Below are 20,105 nucleotides of genomic sequence, written 5' to 3' on the forward strand. Positions count from 1 at the left end.
AAGAGTAAAATATTCTGCGCACTATGATGAGACTCATCATGGCAAAAAATACAACAGCTTTTTTTGTAGAAAGATAGTTCATTAAATGTTAACATTTTCAGAATGTACTTGTACTTTTTTGCACTAAAACAAAGGGAAAGATTTAGAGTTGTCGTTACTTATAGGTCATTATGTTAAGATTTTACTGGTCCGGCCCACTTCAGATCAACTTGGGCTGGATGTGGCCCCTGAACTGAAATGAGTTTGATGCCCCTGGTCCATGTTTTTTTTTCCTTTTGACTTATTCATGTTTTGTTTTATATTTTCTATTGTAGTGTGCTCTATTTGTGATAGTCTGTTTGAGACCCCCTCTAAAATGAGATGACACATCTCAAGGGGTTTATCCAGATAAATACATTTATTTCAATCATGATCAGTTATAAGAAACTTCCTCAGTAGCTTCTCACTCATTAAAATAAAATATAGGTACATTTTCGGTACATGTTTTCCAGCTGTGTTTAAATATTTTATAAAATGGAAAGTTGGCAACCAGTATTTATTTAAAATGACTTATTTCAATAATGGTTTTGTAGAAATGTAAAACCATAAAATGATTATGATTTTTTTTTTTAAATTCTTGTTCTTTTTACAAAAACAAATAGATGGCAAAAACTTGATGTGTATTTCTGATAAATCAAGGGGTAAACTGGGTAAACTTAAGGTTAATGGTAATATAAAGTTTTGACTTTACTTTTCAACAGATCGAGAAGACCTGATGATGCTAACCAACATCTGTTAATGAGGATTCCACTGATGAATGTACCGACACACCAATAATCCCCAGAAACCAGCCAGTAACACGTGCTGTTCAACAACTATGTTACTGGTGCAGCACTATCACAACCTGAAGGGAGAAGCTCGCTGTGTGTGAGTTCTCGCGAGATCTCGACGCTTCAAACCTCCCCATGATCCTTTGCGGTTCCTCTTTCTAGCCGGCGCCTGAGAATGGGTACGTGTTTTCATGCTCGGGTTGGAGGGAGAATCCTTGTTCATCTGAAGTGTTAGAGAGGAAATATTCCAATATTGCTTTACAATGTTGGAGTTTAATGATTTTTCAACTTATATATCTTTAACTGTGTTATCTACGGTTAGCTTATTTTGGTAGAATTAAGTAATTTGGAAAGGATGTCAGATGTGCTCCAAGATGGCTGCTCTCATGGGCCATAGAGTTAGCTCCTGATGCTGTTGTGTGCTCGACCACAGCATAATGTACAGTTTTGTTGATATATATAGTTTTTGCTTGTTCTTGTGATGTGTTCACGGGGATTTTGGAGAAGTAATGTGAGTATCCAGGGGAGCAAGGCTTCTAGAGAGGTAATGTTAGCTGTAGCATTAGCACCCCGGATGGTGGAGGTAATAACACGCTGCAGCGCTGGCACATTTAGAGGAATACTCTTATAAATGTTGTTTTTATGGCAGTGTTTGAAGGAGTTTAATGCACGCAATCTGAAGGTAAATCTCTTCTAAGCCTTTATAGATTCAGTTTATACTGTTTAGGTGCATGTTGGGCTTCAAATGTACTAAGTCTACCACATTGTGTTCTCTGTCATGCTGGTGCTCAGACTTGGTGTCTTATGATAACACTTTAGACACGTTTATTAAGTTCAGAGTAAACCCCTGTCCTGCAACAAATCTTTTCTTTTGGTTGAGATAGTTTCACATTAGTCAAACAGGGTTTTAGGTGTTGAATACTGAGAAATGTATCTTTGTTTTAGCTCAATTAGGCTTTTAAGGGATATTACAAATGCTTGAGTGAAATGATGAAACTCTTATAGCGGATCCTAATTAAACTGCGGACAACCTACCTTGGAGAACTGATCACTCAAGCATTGATCATTGTGTAGGTAAAGATCTGTGACTTGCTTCATTGTCTAACTCCTGTTTGTTTCATTCATTCAGGTATTTCCAGGGACAACTGGCATAAACGCCGCAAGACCGGCGGTAAACGCAAGCCCTATCACAAGAAAAGGAAGTATGAGCTCGGACGTCCTCCTGCAAACACAAAGGTAAATATGGACAGTGATTTCTTGCATTAACCAGACTCAATATGACAGAGCGTGGGTGATGAAAACATGACCTTAGGTAGGTCTTTTTTTTGGACCGTTTTGGTTCAAAAGTTCGGGCTTACCAATGTTAGGACTTGTCATAGTTACTCTGACACGCTGTGATAAATGTTTCTACCACTACTTTCATTCTGTAAAGCATTAGAATGATATTTATTAGGTAATTTACCTGACTTCTTGGCAGACTGTAGATCATAACTGAATTGAAATGTGTAATTCTTCAGATTGGACCTCGCCGCATCCACACGGTGAGAGTTCGTGGTGGGAACAAGAAGTACCGAGCTCTGAGACTCGACGTTGGAAACTTCTCATGGGGCTCTGAGTGTAAGTTTATTTTAAATGACCAGATAATCTGAACCCCCTCAGCGTGTATCTTTCCATGAAGATAACTTGTCCAGTTCTGCTACTGAATGCAAGTGGTGATATTGAAGACTCTGAGAAAGACCTGTTGCCTACACTGACATGCCTCAAACTTATCAAGAATCATTTAAACAGTCTTATACATTGAATGAGAGGTTATTTTTGCTAATGGCCCTTTTTTCCCTCTATACACAGGCTGCACACGCAAGACCAGGATCATCGATGTGGTCTACAATGCCTCAAACAACGAGCTGGTCAGAACCAAGACCTTGGTGAAGAACTGCATCGTCCTCGTCGACAGCCTTCCTTACAGGCAGTGGTATGAGGCTCACTACGCCACTCCTCTGGGACGCAAGAAGGGTGCCAAGCTGGTATGTTGAAATACAAATTAGTCTTAATATTTATTTTTAGTCGCAGAATATCGTAGAAGCACACAAGTTTGTTTTCCAGCGCGTTTACTGATTCTGTGATCCATAGATAGATTTTTGAAAAGCATAATTTCTGAGATTGAAGTAAAAAGCAGGTGATGGCTAAAAGGGTCACTCTTGCATAGGTAGTGAAATCTTCTGCCTACAACACATTTCTACATGATTGTGTATTGCAGAAATACCCAGGGTATTTTAAAGAAAGTAATATCCTGCATCGGAACAATGAAATGAGACATTTTCAGATGAACATCTGCTCCACAGAGTGATGTCTGATGTGCACAAGTCTTTCTATGAAGATAACTTTGTCCAGTTCTGCTACTGAATGAAAGTGGTGATAATGAAGACTCTGAGACAGACTTGTCATCTGCACTGACATCTACTACACTCTAGCTTTTACATTGACATGTGCTATTTGCCAGGGGATGCACTAAAAAGTTTACTCCAAGTGTTTCAATTATCTCTGAAGATTAATATTCCTTTGTCTTCTGCAGACTCCTGAGGAGGAAGAGGTCCTGAACAAGAAGAGGTCCAAGAAGACCCAGAAGAAATACGACGATCGTAAGAAAACTGCAAAGATCAGCACCCTCCTAGAGGAGCAGTTCCAGCAGGGAAAACTGCTCGGTGAGTCTCAACATGTGTAAAATCAAAATGTAGAATGTAACTGCATCCCTTTTGGAGATCACTGGCTGCTTCTTGAAAGTAACCAACCCAAGGAATTCAATTTAATGAAATGTCATTGGTTTTGGATGATTTTTTTCCCCAAACTGTAGCCCTGCAACACCAGCTATAGATTGATGACCTGGTTATAATGTACAATAAGTTCCAATTTCTTAAAAATGTAAGCGGTTTTATCAAGGTGACAAGTCAAAAACTCATTGGCGTAGCGTTTACAACCCATAAAATGTTTGAAGGATTGCCAGCAAAGTTTAAAAAGCAGCACGTGTACAACACTGCAAACTGTTTTAATGCCAGGAATAGCATTCCATGCTGCAACAAAAACATCCAGTAGTAGACTAATATTGATCCAGCACACTCCAATTTGTGTAACATGACTGCAGATCTTACAATTGGGGTTGATTGACTGGGTTTTGCACCTGCAACTTCAGGTGCTGACTGATGTGGTGTACGTCTTTCTATGAAGATAACTTTGTCCAGTTCTGCTACTGAATGAAAGTGCTGATAACGACGACTCTGAGAAAGACGTGATAATTTTCACTGACATTAACTGTCTGAAAGTGAAACATTTGAGTTTTCAAACACCACTTAGTCCTAAAGGCTTGTGATATTATCATTGGCTTTACCTGACTGATGTCTCAACCTACAAATTCACCTTGACTGTTTCCTGAGATGAATTGATTTTAGCACCAAGTCTTGTGTGTTTGAGAGTTTGTAAAGTATCCTGACTGACCCAAGTTTCTCCTTCCTCTTGCAGCTTGCATCGCCTCTAGACCCGGCCAGTGCGGCAGGGCAGACGGCTACCTCCTCGAGGGCAAAGAGCTCGAGTTCTATCTGAGGAAAATCAAGGCCAAAAAAGGCAAATAGATGTACAGCTGTTTGATACGTCAATAAAACCACAACGTCCCAAAACTGTCTTGTCATGTCCTTCTTTTCTGTCAGTCAACCAGTGATTAGAATAATGAACAAGTGCAGTTTACCTGACATAGATTATATACATTTTATAAATTGGGGTTGTAAGAAGTCCAACACTGACACATTTAGTGAAAGTATCTCCATTATCACCAGCAGAAGATTAGACGGACACAAATAATAATATACACGTGCCGTTTGTGTTGGTAATATACACAATAAAGTGGTATTTGAAGGAAGATGGTGAAGATCACTTTCACTGGATTTATTTTTTTTGGTCTAAAGCAGTCAGTGGTATCAAATGAACTTATCAGAGGATGTGATTGTGTTCAAATAATGATTTTAGGGAAATAGTTAAGCTGTTAATCCTAATACCAAAAAACTTGCCAGAATCAACCACATGATCTCATACAATCATGAGTATAAACACTCAGGGGATCTCTAAGTATGTGAGATGTGATTATTTTATCTGGTGCAAGGTTTTTCTATAACCTCCTGCGATACATCACATGTGCAATACTTTGATTTCCGGTGCAATACCTCAATAACCATGTGCAAAATTGTAATTTATTCTATAACACATTTTATTATATTCATCTACTACATGTGCACTCTGGCTCAGGATAATTTAACTTATTTCATGTCTTTCAAAGTACTTCTATACCTTTCTTTGTACAGATAGTATTTTTATTTAGAATTTTTGGATTTGTGTTCAGGTTTATGTATTTATTGTCCTTACTGTCTTAAGTACCGGTGTTCCAATCTCCAAGTCAAATTCCTTGTGTGTGCGAGCTCACTTGACAATAAAGCTTTCTTGAATCTCAAATCTCATGCATTCAAGATATGCTTAGGAAAGAGAAAAAGAGGGGTGCAGTTGGCCTAGTGGTCTAAACGTGTGCCCCATGTACAGAAACTATGGTCCTCGTTGCAGCGGTAGCAGGCTGGACTACCGGCCTCTTCCATTTGCTGCATGTCTTTCAATTCAATTCAAAATACTTTGATTATCCCCGGGGAGCAATTAAAAGGCCAGAGAGCAGAGGTTTAATAACTTCCCCCACTCTCTGCTCCCCACATTCCTGTTGCTCTTCGTCTATCCTATTCACTAAAGGTAAAAAATACCCCAAATCATAACGCTAAAAAAAAACAGAGAAAAAGGGAATGTGAAGCTCCATGTGAGTTCATACCAAAAGTAAGAGTGATGTGACTCTTGATGAACATGCCATAATTGTTTCACTTAAGAGATTACTTTACAGTTGTTCTGAGTGCCCCTATTTTTATATTTTCTTGGCGGGTTAAACACTCTTGGTTATTTCTGTTTTGTAACAAGGAAGGTAAACAGACACAAAGTGGAGTAAAATCAGCAGCATACATCTCTTTTACACTTGTCTTCAGCCCCTCTGAACAGCATCATCACAGATCTGCTGCAGCACCACCTCTCTCAGCTGAATGAGTTTGACTCCACCTGCTGGTGATGAGCTGTAACCTGCTTCTGATCATTTGTTCCATTTAAAATTAAATCATGAATTCAAACCAAAGTTTCATATTTCCCTTTTTTAATCAGAATTTTTTTACGAATTTGATTACAAAAATTCTCATGATGTAGTAAAATTGTCCCCTGTAATGTGGTTTCTTTTTTACTAATAGAAGAGATAATTTGAAGTAGGTATCACTGCTGCATTATTGTGCATAATGATCTTTTACTCTTTATCATTGAAAGTGGAAGAATTTCCACAACATATATAAATTTTAACATCTTTATCTCTCCAAGTGATACAGTTCCCACTTAACAGGACAGATATGAACAATTAAACAAGGAAAGTAATATAAAGTTGTCAGAAGATTGCAGCAAAGTAAAAAGATAAAATCCTTCTCATATGTGTTAAAGAAGCTTTATGTTTTATTAATGAATATTCAAATATTTGCACTTTCATTAAAGCTCACAGCTCTTTGAAGACATCTGTATATATATATATATATATATATATATATATATATATGATGTATATATATATATATATCATATATATCATATATTGTGTATGTCATTTACAGTTTACAGTCGCTTTGGTACATTTCTCAGATCAGAATTGAAATTCTCAAAACTACTTGTTCAATATTCACATAATTGCGTCACTTGTGCACATAAAAAAATCAGTTTCTCATTTCTTTGAACAAGTTGCAAATGCTTTGGTAAATTTATGCAAATGATTGTGTAGAATTATCTGCTGTTTCCTACATTATGAAGTGCTTATGTCATGTTGATCAAAATGTATTATGAGTCTCTGTTGAATAGTCTTACCCTCCACAACAGTTACGCATTAGTTCATCGCATCAGTCTTCACATGCAAAATGGTTGAACCTATGGATTGAACATGTCAGAATATGTCAGTCATATTTCTGTACATTTCCATCAGACTGTTTTTTTCTAAATCTGTCCTGAATTGGTAAATTGCTCCAAGGTGAATCTTGACTTTCTCTAATGAAGGGAAATGTGTGAAGCATTCGATCAACTAATGATCAACCAGTTTTCTTAAATAGCTCAAAGGTGTATCTCATGAACCATCAACTGGCAAGTATATACAGTATATAGCCAACAAGAGAGGGGTCAGGTTGAAGATGACTTGCCAAAGTATGTGATAGTTTGGGACAATGTCAGTTTCCATCACTCAAACATCATCAGGCAATGGTTTGCGACCCACAACAGGATGCTGATGGTGTTCCTCCCACCCTACTCCCCATTCCTTAACCCCATCGAGGAATTTTTCTCAGCATGGAGATGGAAAGTATATGATCACCAGTCACATACACAGATGACCCCTGTGGATGCCATGGATGCAGCGTGTGATGACATCACAGCAGAAGCCTGCAGAGGCTAAATAAGACACTCTAAAAGATTCTTTCCACGCTGCATCGCAAGAGAAGATATTCAATGTGATGTGGATGAGAATTTGTGGCCCAACAGGCAGGAACATCAGGAGGTGTAGGAACACTGCACTGTAATTCCTACAGCACTGCATGTACAGTTTCCCCTATGTTCACATTTCTACTTTTGTTTTTTTTTTTTTTTTTCTTTGTGCTATGCAGTGCTGTCTTTTTCTTTTTTTATTACAATGACATGGTCTGTCAACAAATTAAAGTAAAAACAATAAAAGTGTAAATGTGAATCTTGTCCAGTCTCTAGCAATCAATCTCCCACATACAATAAGGTGTAACTTACAATTCACAATAACTGTCATCAAAACTTTAGCCATAGTTTACATCAGAACGTCCCTCCAGAGCACACTGTTATATTGACAACATGACTCAGCAATGTGACTGTCTTATCCATACACAATGACACAAGGACTTGTCATTCTGATGGCACTGACATGTTCATTGACACAGATATTTACGTTTGAGAGATGAACTAAGGATTTTAAGCAAGATACTGGCTTTTGCAGGTAATCCATGGTGTTTTGCTATTTGTACGAATTGTTTTGAGAAATGCACTTACTGTTTTGCAAATGTCGAGGATGATTTGAGAAATGTACCAAAGTGACTGAGAAAAGCTGTAATCAAATTATGTATCAGCCCTACACAAAAATAATCTTTTAATGTATCAGGTCTACATAAAAATCATCTTTAAAATTACTGCTTACTTGTCCTTTTTTCTTTATCCTTTTCATATAGGTAGGGTAGGTAGGGTAGGTAGGGTAGGTAGGGTAGGTAGGGTAGGTAGGGTAGGTAGGGAGGGAGGGAGGTAGGTAGGTAGGTAGGTAGGTAGGGTTGGGTAGGGTTGACAGACAGACAGAGACTGGCGGTTTGGTGTTATAAATTTGCAGTGACGCAGATAAATGTGCATAAATGTCATACTGTTAAAATTGGACATGTTGAACACTACTGACACGTCTAAGATCTGCGGTAGTTTTCGTGGTAGTCACAATATATTTTAATGTAAATTCTCCATTATGAAACGTGGGGGTTATGTTAGGTAACAAACTGGGGGAAAAGTCATTTTCCGGATCCCAAGACGTGACACGTGATCAAACCCGCTGCTGTGATTGGCTCAGAGGGCGGATATTAATATCTGGGACAAAGGTTGTTGTGTCAAGTCTGTTTATGCGGCTGTGAAGTACAGTTATAACAATGCTGTTCAACAAGGTAAGCTTACTTATATTAATCATCGATTTGTTTTTATCAGTTTTAGTTGGTGGTAATGGATCCTATCAGCTTGTTGTTTGCTTGACCTACATTTTCATTCTTCGAGTGAAAGCTTTGCTAGCTAACGTTAGCTGTCATCTTCGACACATTTTAGGACTTCTAGTGTTTACGACGTGGCGCACACTACGTAATATTTCACACATATGTTCGCCTCTCATGTCTTGGTAGTTTTGATTTGATGTGTCTCAGAATAACAGCTAGCTAACTAGTTTATCTGTGGAAATACCTTAAGGTTGTGGAAAAGTACTGAGCGATTTTACCCTTCATGACACCCACCGGCACCCGTACTTTCCAAACATAAGGATTATAAATGTGTTCTAGTTACACTTGTCCTCTTTGTCAGATACATATACACAGTTATAATAATAATAATAATAATAATAATAATAATAATAATAATAATAATAATAATGCTTAAAATATAATGGAATTCAAAACAGCTGTCTATAATCTGCCTTTTAGCCAACACCAATAACACATGTGATGTTACCGTTCTGTAGGAATGCTCAGGCTCTATTGATGTAATTTATAATTTACTAATAGTAGTAGTGCATATTAAAAGTATGTTTTGCATTTCAGTGATTGAATGATTGCAAACTCAATGTTTTAGCCTACTGTGAGGTTTTTGCTATCGAATACAAAGATAATTAGTATAAAACGAGTTGAATAGTATCCCTATTTATGTTTGTTCTTATTCATTATCTGTATATTGTATTTATTTTGCTTGGGTGCTTTTCTAACGAATTACTAAAAGGTCAAGTTAAAGATAATGTCTTCATTTGTGGTCACTCAAAGATAGTGCAATGGAGGCCAGACTGATAAGACAGCAGCAGAAGGTGACTCTGGGTCTTCATATTAGTGGCATTCAGGTGCTCTTTGGATACCTCAGCCTTGCTGTGCTTCTTTCTTCTTGTGAAGACGTAGTCACATACATTAAATACAGTAAATGAAAGCTGCAACTGTCCTTCAAAATCACCTCAGGGGACAAAGAACACCTTGCAAACACACTCTGGTCTTCATCAGGGCCATTGTCAGTGGTGGCGTGCACACTTTATGTTGAGTATTAGCTGGTGCATCTCTGTGATTCTGTCAGGACTACATTCACGTTATGTTTTGGCATTGAGGTCATTGTTGTTGATGATGTTGTGAAACTGCTCTAGTTCATACTGATACTTAAAAATGTCATAAAGATGGTGTCACAGGCCCAGCAAAGATAGATGTCATGGTGTGAATGAACTGTTATCTTAGGTGTAAATGATAAGTGACAGCTGAGTCTTTGCTTACGTAAATATAACTGGTCTAAGTTTTTTAAATTGTTGTATTTACTTATAGAAATTTTCCCTCATTTCTAATATGGCATTATTTAGTGTACGTTGTAAAGGCAGAACAAGGACAGGTGTATGTAGTTTCTCTACAGCTTCATAAGGAAAGTTTTTGTGAAACCAGAACTGGGTTCACATTTTTAACTGGACAGACTGAATATTTACTCTAAAACCAGACACCAAAAAGAAACATGGAGAGTTCTAATGAGAACTGCTGCAAATGTTTAACTGGGGAGAGCTAATGTTTTACTGTCTTGTGACTTAAAACGTGAATTTTGCCAGGTTAGGTTGGATTAGGTTACTTTATTTGTATCTGTAGGTGGATTTGTTTTGTAGTGAGTCCAAGGTGTTCTGGCTGACCTATTTTTAATGCATGTTTGTAATTTCCCTCATCACCAATAGGTTCTCAAAGCTGGTGTGCGGTCTGGAATCCGGCTGCAGAGCTCCAGTGCTGCCGCAGCAAACTTTGCTGCATCTCACAGCAGCCAAACATCCCAAGGTTTCTCATTTGGTGAGTAGGGGGTAAAGCCTTTCCTACTTGTTAAGCTCTTTGCAACCCTGTTTTGAAAAGTGCCATATAAATGAAGATTATTATTATTATTATTATTATTATTATTATTATTATTATTGTATAATATTTGTCAATTTTGACATTACTGACCTCAAACAACAAAAAGCATGTCCATGTTTACATTAAAACAGTTTCAGTGATCACATTTGTCCTCCCATCTGAACTGGTTCTAAGGAGACTCCTTCCACTAGCAGCTCTTATGTTTTTGATGGGGAAAAATGTGCGCCTTTTATTCTGTTTTTATACTGATTGTTATTGTCGTAGTGTTCAGGGTTTATGTAGATAGTATAAAAGCAGTAAGTTTGACCAAACAAGTGGGTTTACTCTAAAGTTAATTTTCTAGGGTAAAAAAAACCAACTCATCCTGCATTTGTTCAACACTCTTTCTTTGCTTTGAGGTTATTTGACCTTTACTTCAGGAAACCCAAACATAATTTGAATAACTAAAGACAGCTGGGGCCTCTTAATAGCTGAAGGTAAACACAGAACCAGGTGGAAATAATGACAACAAGAACGCTAAAAATGTTAAATTTACAGAACTGAGGTGTTTTGAAACAGCCAGTGCAAAAAATGTAACTATGGTATTTAGAGCAATCTGAAGTTGCTTCTCATGGGTCTTGTTGATTTGATCCACAGAGCTGACAGAGCAGCAAAAAGAGTTCCAGCAGCTGGCCAGGAAGTTTGCGCGTGAAGAGGTCCTTCCTGCTGCACCTGCTTACGACAGGAGTGGTGAGGTGAGTAACGCCCAGAGATTCAGCTCCAGCAAGTGTGCATGTAAGGTGAAATCCTGGACTCATCCTGGGCATTCAGCATTCGCTAGCCAGTTCTCCCTCAGGCAGACTCGACTGTCTGCATACTAACAAACAGATTACTAAACAACCTTTTCCCCAAAGCTGTGGACCAACTGTTGAACCCTTAACCCACCTTTCAAACAAGACAAGCACACAGAGCAATATTTATTTTACAGCTGCTAAATGGGTCTCATTAGTACTGTAACTTTATTAAATCACTGCACAACAACTGTTGATTTAACACCCACTGGGAAATTACTGGCTAATTATATAATCATTGAAACATAACTGTTGTCTTATAATACCCGGTTCAATATCTGTTCATACATTCACCCTTTGCCTCATCAGTGATTTTATGACAAATTAATGTAAATCTTGTAAAGCAGAGTTAAGGAACAACTTCTGGCTTTTACAGAGATTTTAAAATTAGTGGGGGAAAAACCTAGAAGCAAACAAACAAGGGGATTGGCTGGCTTGAAGACTTGGTGAAATGTATTTACTTAACTTTATAATTTTAAGACTTATTCCTCTCGAGGGCAAACTAGAGCTTCAGGCGTGTTTGTCTCAATACATACAGTTCTCTAATCAAGGCTGCCGGCATCGCACCTCTGGACATATTTCGCTTAAATGTTTGCACTATTTACTTTTTTATTAGAAGGTATCATAATAATAATAATACATTTATTTATATAGCACCTTTAAAAACAAATGTTTACAAAATGCTTTGACAAACAAAGCATGGTTCGAATAACAAAGTAAACCTTTTGACACACAGAGAGGAGGAATTTAACAATACAAAACAGAATACAACGCAAGGTTAAAAACAATACAGAAATGAAACAGAATGAGGTGGTGTGACAGTAGACCAATACATTTTCAAAAGATAAATAAATACAATAAACAAATAAATAAAAAAGGGTAAATGGAAGCATTAAAAGGAAAATAAATGAGGTTTTCAGGAAACATCGGGAAAATTAGAAAAAGTGAAAAGGATAAATTAGGATCATTATAAATGAAAAAAATAAAATAAATTAAAACAAATAATCAAATGAAATAATCCATATAAAAATTAAAACAATTAATTAGTTGGATAAAAACTAATTATAGAGGTGAAGCCAGTTAGAAGGATGAAGTCACATAAAAGCAAATCTGTAAAAATCCTGGTATATATGTATTATGTTGCGTTTTAAATGTTGTCTGATTGTTTTTATATAATTTTATTCAAGGCAGATTTTTTTGTACCTCTTTCTGCTGCTTTTAACATATGAACTCACCTCTGGGACAGCAATGTATTATTTCAAATTTGAGCTCAATGTTTTGAACAAGTTTAAATAAACTGATCATTATCCTGTCGTCTTCAGTATCCAGTCCCCATCATTACGAAAGCATGGGAGCTTGGTCTGATGAACGGTCACATTCCCCAAGAGTATGGTGCGTTGTTTTCTTTCCTTTTACTTTATACGAGCTATCTGCAGTATTTTAGAGTACTTCATCATTTTTATTATTGAGCTTCCTCCATTAACGACTGGTACACTCCTTTCTTGTGTTTAGGTGGAATGGGCCTGTCATCCTTTGACAACTGCCTCATCACAGAAGAACTGGCTTATGCCTGCACAGGAGTACAGACTGCCATCGAAGCAAACTCTCTGGGGGTGAGTTGTAGTTTAAAACTGATGTTGTTGATGTTTCACAAGCAAATCTGACAAAGAGTCACCCCTAATTTATACAGGATGTGCAGCATCGCGTTACACCTGCGCATCCTAGCAGATACGATGAAACACGTCGCAGCCAATATGTTCCAATTCTAGTCATCTGTACACAGGGTGTGCAGCGGTCTCAGCTCTGTCTTGGGAGCGTGCCCCCACGCTGCTCCAATAGAGATACACTTCAAGTCTATTTTGTCAGGCACGAGGATCGCATGCAACATCCGCCAATTTCAAAATGAAACACCATATAAAAACTCCAGAATGTTTAAAGATCGCTTAGATCAGAAATACTCATCGATTATGGATGTAAGTTAGAAACAGCCATATATCCGTGATCCAGGCCGACTACAACAGGACTTTAAGATGATAACTGTGTAGAGCAGAATTATTCATATTAAACTCATCTAAACCTGCAAAAACGAAACTTAACATTTCTGCAGCATACTCAGTGATGATTAAAGCACAAAAGTAACAGAATACTATCTAAATGAGCAGAAATTGAACCACAGAAAGGCTCTGTAACCTGTTTGTTTGTAGTTCTCTCTATGCTGGACCCAGCTGATCCTGGCTGCTCTGAGCTGCGCTACGCTCCCAACATGCATCCTGTGTAGCAGGGCGCAAGCTGTCAGAAGGAGCAAACACGCTGCGCAGCCGTAACGCAACGCAGCGCATCCTGTGTAAATTGGGGTTCACTTTTTGAATCACAAAAATACAGACATAAAAGATGAATCAATTTTAAGTCTTAATGTTCAAGAACTCTGAATACTTATAATAGAATAGGCCTTATTAAAATCTCAAAGATATCCTGTAGTGGGATTAATAAAGCAGACAATATGGGTTTCACTGCACCTGTAATACTATGATGTTAAATCATTGGAAGTGGACTTTCTATTGATCCATTTCATAGATTAAGAGCTCTACAGTAACTGAGGATTATATTTATGATGTGTTGTATTTTGGTTTCAACACTATGTGTGACCTCACGATGATCAATGTCTGTGGTAGTAGTTCAGTTAAAGATACGTCTTCTCTGTTTCTCCCTCAGGCAATGCCCATTATTTTAGCCGGCAATGAAGCACAGAAGGCAAAATACTTGGGAAGGCTGGTCGAAGAGCCGCTCATGTGTGTAAGTATTTCATTTTTGAAGGATATTTAATATACAACTACTTCAACATGTTTTTGAAGTATCTAATTATGCCAGATTGTTTCTTACACCTTATTGTATCACATCCCTGAACTGCTGACAGACAGCTTGACAATGTGAAAGGAAGAGCATTAGGCATGATGTTTCATAGTTGCTGACACCAACTAAAACTAATATATATGACAATAAAAAAGACACTGCTCCATCTTGCATCAGCTCAGACGGCGTTAACTTGTGTGTGCTGTGTTTCCTGCAGGCGTACTGTGTCACAGAGCCCGGTGCAGGCTCTGATGTGGCCGGCCTCAAGACCAAAGCTGTGAAGGTGGGCGATGAATATGTTGTTAATGGCCAGAAGATGTGGATCACCAATGGTGGGAAGGCTAACTGGTGTGTATTCACTGCTGCTGTATATTAACATGACACACTCTGATGCTAGCTTATGTTGATTCCTCTTCATGATGGTTTTATCACAGTTGAACGATTGTTTTGGTGAATCGACTCCTCTTGAATTTGATGGAAAATCTATTTTGACACTTTTAACAAATACTCAAAATTATAAACATAATAAATCAAGAAACTAATGCGAAACTTACATTATGTTACTTTCTCTAACTGTTGCTGGCATTTAGCATCAGGCGTTTATTTGAAGCAAGCTTTTATAAGAGGCAGGTCTTTTTTAGGATTTGTTTGATGAGTGCAACTGGTCATTTTTTCACTGCGCCAAATCACAACAAATCTCAAGATGCTTTTACAAACATAGCAGGTCTAGACCACTCTATGTCAAATTATGAACATAGACCCAGCACCAAGACAGGATAAGACTCAGTCTGACCCAACCTTGAGCATTGCACCATGCAGTATTTAGCTAGTTACAGCGGAGAGGACAAACTTCCTTTAACAGGCAGAAACCTCGAGCAGAACCAGACTCATGTTAGACAGACATCTGCCTCGACCGAGTTGGGTCTGGAAAGAGAGATAAAGGAGAATAAGAGATAGAGAGAGCGGTGAAGGTTAAAGCTCCCTGTTTTCTTATCTTTTCCAGCTTATACTATTATTAAATTACGAGCTCTTTAGCAAACCTCTGGTTGTTATTCTGCATCTCATTTTGTCATTTATGTGTCTGTCTCTTTCTCAGGTACTTCCTCCTGGCCCGCACTAACTTAGATCCTAAATGTCCAACCGGCAAAGCCTTCACTGGCTTCATTTTGGATGCTGACACTCCAGGAATAACAGTCGGCAGGAAGGTGAGATGTGACAGATTATTTTGTTTGTTTTTTTTGCGCTAAAGTGTTTCCTCATTCAGAGTAGACCAAGGTAGGAAGATGTTGCTTCTTCTTTTTTTTTTTTAAGCCACCAGTCCACATTCATATTTTAATTAAACAACTGTGAAGCACACATTGTGTCACATGGAGTTATGACCAGGAACACTTTGTGAAACCAGTTTATCTTGATGTTGGCCTACCATTTGAATATTCGAAATTCTAGAAAGACCCTGAGATCAGTTACTTAATGAAGACTAAACTGAACTCAAGAAACTAATAAAAGATTCAGCAATCAGAAGAGATCAACTTCAAGACAGTTTTACAGCCGGCCAGTCTTCTGCTGCTCTCAGACTCACTAAGCTCTTTAAAGTCACAGGATTTAGAAGAGCATAATCGTACCTCTGAATCAATCTCCTCAGTGTGTATAATTTGTTGCTGTGACCTGCATGCCACAGGGTAACATATCATTGTGTTTGTTGTGTGCTTGCAGGAGCTGAACATGGGTCAGAGGTGCTCTGATACCAGAGGCATCACCTTTGAGGATGTGAGGATACCAAAGGAAAATGTCCTGATCACAGAGGGAGCCGGCTTCAAAATTGCAATGGGAGCCTTTGACAGCACCAGACCACCAGTAAGTCTTTAACTGGAGTAACTGGAGTAATGCTGGACTCATTAACACATATTAAGGATTTAGTCAAGTTGTTTTCATGCTTTGATCAGCATGCAGGAAAAAAGAAACAAATGAATAAGTTCACAAGATTGCATTTCAAAAATGTTGTCTGAATCAGAGATACATAAATAAGATGCTGACTTTGAAAAATGAAGGAAAATACCCTGATAATATCTCTCAAACAAACACAAGGTTCTTGCTCTCTGATGAAAATGATAAACAAACTCATCACATCATACCTTCAACCCCAACAATTATGTTCTACCAATAAGTAACCTAATCACCATATAGCCGCTGATGTCCCCTAATACCCAAGCATGGAGAGCGGAGGGGTTATCAAGAGACACCTCCCTTCACTAGTGTTTCGTTAAGCAAGGCCCATGACACCTCGGGGCAGGCTCAGCAGTTAGTCCCAGCGTCCCAGAACCGCTTACCTCTTAGCTCTCACATCCCACCATACCTACACGACAAAACAGAGACAAAAAGAGAAGACACAGAGACAAAAGTTTGGAGAGAGATGCTAGAAAGAGGACAGGGAAGTCATATTACAAGCAATTTAATTCCTGTTTATTGTGTTAGTCATACAAGACCTGTGTGTGTGATTTTTTTATTTTTTATTTTTATTAATGATATTGATGATTACAGGTGGCAGCAGGAGCTACAGGTCTGGCACAGAGAGCACTTGATGAAGCTACCTACTACGCTCTGGAGAGGAAGACCTTTGGAAAAGTCATTGCAGAGGTTAGTTTGAGCTGTAGGTTTATGTATGTGTGGAAGAATGAATGAAAATGCTTTAGGATCTGTTAACAAGCCCATGTCAGCGCCACTCATCATGGCTGATGGCATCTCATGCAACTCAGCTCGCCAAGTTGACAGGGTCTGGTCATGTGACCATGTGCGACAGCCAATCAGCTCACAGTGAGGTCAACCGGTCAAGCGAAATCAACTGTTGGCTGGTCAAAAGGGCAGAGAGTTGGACAGGGAGGATCATCCTATGAATGTGTTTGAGCAGCAGCCAGTCTGTATAACACAAGCCTTAAAGCTACAATGAGTGTCATTTGTTTGGTTGCTGCTTTCAGCACCATTTAAAGTCCTTCTTCCCGACTTCAGTGATTCCAAAGCAGCAAGCAAACTGGGAACTCAAAAGCAAACTGTGAATGAAGTAGAACCTGCAGCTCTGTGCTGTAGGCTACAACCTTACAGCTCCTGTGAGGAGTTTTAGCTGGTAATGTAATGGACTTTAATTAACACCGATGCCTCCTTATGACCTATAAAGGCAAACAAGACCATCAATAAGAAGGACTATTTCTATACAGTTATTATTAAAGTCTGAAAACGCAAGCAGATGGAAAGTGCCAGACTACATGATGGAACTGATGACAGCCTTTTTTCATAACAAGGGTTTTTGATAAGTGATTAATTTGACTTGTAAAATAGTGCAGGTGGGGATTTGTCAAGAAGCACTAACTACACATCTACAGGACAAAATTAGCAGAGACATCTTTGTCCACAGGGGGCGCCAAAACAACATAAACCAAAAGTTCCTCACAGGAGCATTAACACCAACAATAAATAAACTGACTTCTTCACCTTCAGTTGAATGTGACACAATTCTGGGAGTGGAAATAACATTTTAATGAATGGAAAAAAAAGGAAGCGGGAAATAAATAAATGAATAAATAGAACTAGGAAGTGTTATTCTATCTGTGTTTATGTGATCTGGACCAGTTTGTGTAAAGAGCATTGGTATCCAATTAGTGGCAGAGAGGGAAGAACAAGAAGGAAAAAATGTGTGGTTATTAAAAATAAATAGATAACATTGAAATTTACAATACATTTTCCCTAACTAATGATTGTATACATCCATACCTCTCATTTTAACTCACCTTGAGCAAATCTGGATTGGCCTTAATTTCTGATTTACGGCACTTTCTGCTAACTAACTTGAACATAGGTTGCAACACTCTTACCACTGATCATCAGGTGACAGTCATCCGTGTTATAAATAAAGAAACTAGTGTTGACTCAGTATGCGTCTCTGTCTGCTCCTGCTCCCCAGCATCAGGCCGTGTCCTTCCTCCTGGCCGAGATGGCGATGAAGGTGGAGCTGGCCAGGATGGCGTACCAGAGGTCCGCCTGGGAAGTGGACCAGGGCCGCAGGAACACCTATTACGCCTCCATTGCAAAGGCCTTTGCTGGAGACATCGCCAACCAGGTCGCCTCCGATGCCGTTCAGGTGTTTGGAGGAAACGGTTTCAACAGCGATTACCCAGTAGAGAAACTGATGAGAGATGCCAAGATCTACCAGGTGGGTGGCGATGCTGAGCACTTAATTAATTCAGAGATTTTCAGCAGAACTTCTTTTTCTCAAATCTTTTGCTTTTCCTTTCGTAGATCTACGAGGGCACCGCTCAGATCCAAAGACTCATCATCGCCCGAGAACATCTGGGAAGAGCCAAGAAATGAACTCTGCACACCTGACCTGTCCTCATTCAAATGTACTTTGTTGTAGCGTTTTTTTACACATGCGTGTACCTGGGCATAGAGCTGGTTACTTAAAGGACCAGTTTGTAGGATTTAGGGGGATCTTGTGACAAAAGTGGAGATATAATACACATCAATGTGTTGCTCTGAGAGTATAATCACTTAAATTACAACAGTTGTATTTTTGTATTTTACGATGAGCTCTCAACGTCTACAAAGTGAGCATGTTCCTACCGGCACTTTGTCTTCTGCGTAATCGGAAAGGAAGTGGGTGAGGAGTGTATATTAATCTGTAACCTCATCATATATACCACTAAATCCTACACACTGGTCCTTTAAAACTCAGTATATTGTTGTAAAAAGCTGCTTGCCTTAACATCACTTCATCCTGCCTCGTGTTTTAAAAAGGACTTTGAATTGGTAGACAGCAGTCCACCTTTCTGGATCACCAGATTTATACGAAGGTTTTCCAAATAAGCTGAAAACGGTGGCCTTATTGTGTGACCTCATGAGAGTTGACTGTAACTCCTTCTCTGCCACACTTTCTCCTGATTGTGTGATAGCTGCTTGGATGGGGTGTTAAATATGTCACTGCAGGATATTCTGTGCTTATTTATTATCAGCCTGATACCCTAATCGCCAGTTGTCCATGTGAAATAAAACTGTATCTGGTGTTGAAGCTGTTAATGATAGGGGAAAGTTGGCTTTGACGAATGTGAGAGTTTAAGTTGACGAGGGAAGCTCAGACATGAGTTTGATTGCAGTAAAATCAACAGATTGCAAGGGTGTTTTCTTCACTTATTGTTCATACAGAGTCATATTCTGCCTCTGAAATAGAATCAATCACATGTTATTTGACTGTTATTTGACTGTCCTTGTTAACTCTTAGCTTGTAAAAAAAACTTAACTTTGAATATAATGACAACTTTGTGAATGCAGTGCTAATTTTCATACTTAAGAACAATTAATGTGGATCTTTGTTGTCACATTTCTCTCTGTAATGTGAAAACTAGGGAAGTGTGTCAATGACTAGTTTAATAGCTGAGAAGTTGCATGTTGTCTGAATATTGTTTTCTGCCTGATTTAGAGATTTGGTTCTGAACTGTTGCTGTCAGCTTTGCAGAAGAAACCTGACACAGAGAGGCATCAGCTTTACACTTAACACGGGGACTGTCAGCAGAACATTTGGATGTAACATTTAGAAGTTTGAGCTGACAGACCTATGTTTAACAACACACCTTAAATAAAGGTGATTCATATGGCACATTTAAGTATGTACATCATCCATCTCAAATAAATAAATAAATCACCTCATTCAAGCTAGAACTGATCGTGGTTTGTGTGTTTTTGAGGATATGATGGGCGGCTGGAAATTCTGTTAGCTGAAACGATTCTGTGGCAGGACTTGCTAAATGAAACTAAAGGAGGGTTGTAAACTCAGTTTTTAGGCTGAGTTCAAATTTATACAACTGCCTCCT

The 20,105-nt window shown here is 38.5% G+C and overlaps 2 protein-coding genes and 4 non-coding genes across 6 annotated transcripts; all 6 read left to right on the forward strand.

The window, feature by feature from the left end:
• Positions 1–862: 862 nt before the first annotated feature.
• rps8a (ribosomal protein S8a) lies at positions 863–4,477 on the forward strand. The gene is made up of 6 exons (XM_034703338.1): positions 863–988; positions 1,939–2,045; positions 2,327–2,426; positions 2,658–2,833; positions 3,382–3,511; positions 4,323–4,477. The coding sequence occupies exons 1-6, from the start codon at positions 985–987 to the stop codon at positions 4,430–4,432; spliced, it is 627 nt and encodes a 208-aa protein (XP_034559229.1). The 5' UTR covers positions 863–984; the 3' UTR covers positions 4,433–4,477.
• Positions 2,094–2,203, forward strand: LOC117827438. Its single transcript, XR_004634213.1, has one exon. It is a non-coding gene; the product is annotated as a small nucleolar RNA SNORD46 (small nucleolar RNA).
• Positions 2,477–2,544, forward strand: LOC117827437. Its single transcript, XR_004634212.1, has one exon. It is a non-coding gene; the product is annotated as a small nucleolar RNA SNORD38 (small nucleolar RNA).
• Positions 3,176–3,242, forward strand: LOC117827436. The gene has a single exon (XR_004634211.1). It is a non-coding gene; the product is annotated as a small nucleolar RNA SNORD38 (small nucleolar RNA).
• LOC117827449 lies at positions 4,021–4,089 on the forward strand. Its single transcript, XR_004634222.1, has one exon. It is a non-coding gene; the product is annotated as a small nucleolar RNA SNORD38 (small nucleolar RNA).
• A 3,949-nt stretch (positions 4,478–8,426) lies between the features above and the next one.
• On the forward strand, positions 8,427–19,953 carry acadm (acyl-CoA dehydrogenase medium chain). The gene is made up of 12 exons (XM_034703107.1): positions 8,427–8,617; positions 10,402–10,510; positions 11,207–11,304; positions 12,723–12,792; positions 12,913–13,013; positions 14,113–14,193; positions 14,468–14,598; positions 15,347–15,455; positions 15,964–16,104; positions 16,789–16,884; positions 18,203–18,451; positions 18,538–19,953. The coding sequence occupies exons 1-12, from the start codon at positions 8,603–8,605 to the stop codon at positions 18,607–18,609; spliced, it is 1,272 nt and encodes a 423-aa protein (XP_034558998.1). The 5' UTR covers positions 8,427–8,602; the 3' UTR covers positions 18,610–19,953.
• Positions 19,954–20,105: the final 152 nt, after the last annotated feature.

The sequence above is a fragment of the Notolabrus celidotus genome, chromosome 15 (assembly GCF_009762535.1).
Source record: "Notolabrus celidotus isolate fNotCel1 chromosome 15, fNotCel1.pri, whole genome shotgun sequence".
In the NCBI taxonomy this organism is placed as follows: domain Eukaryota; kingdom Metazoa; phylum Chordata; class Actinopteri; order Labriformes; family Labridae; genus Notolabrus; species Notolabrus celidotus.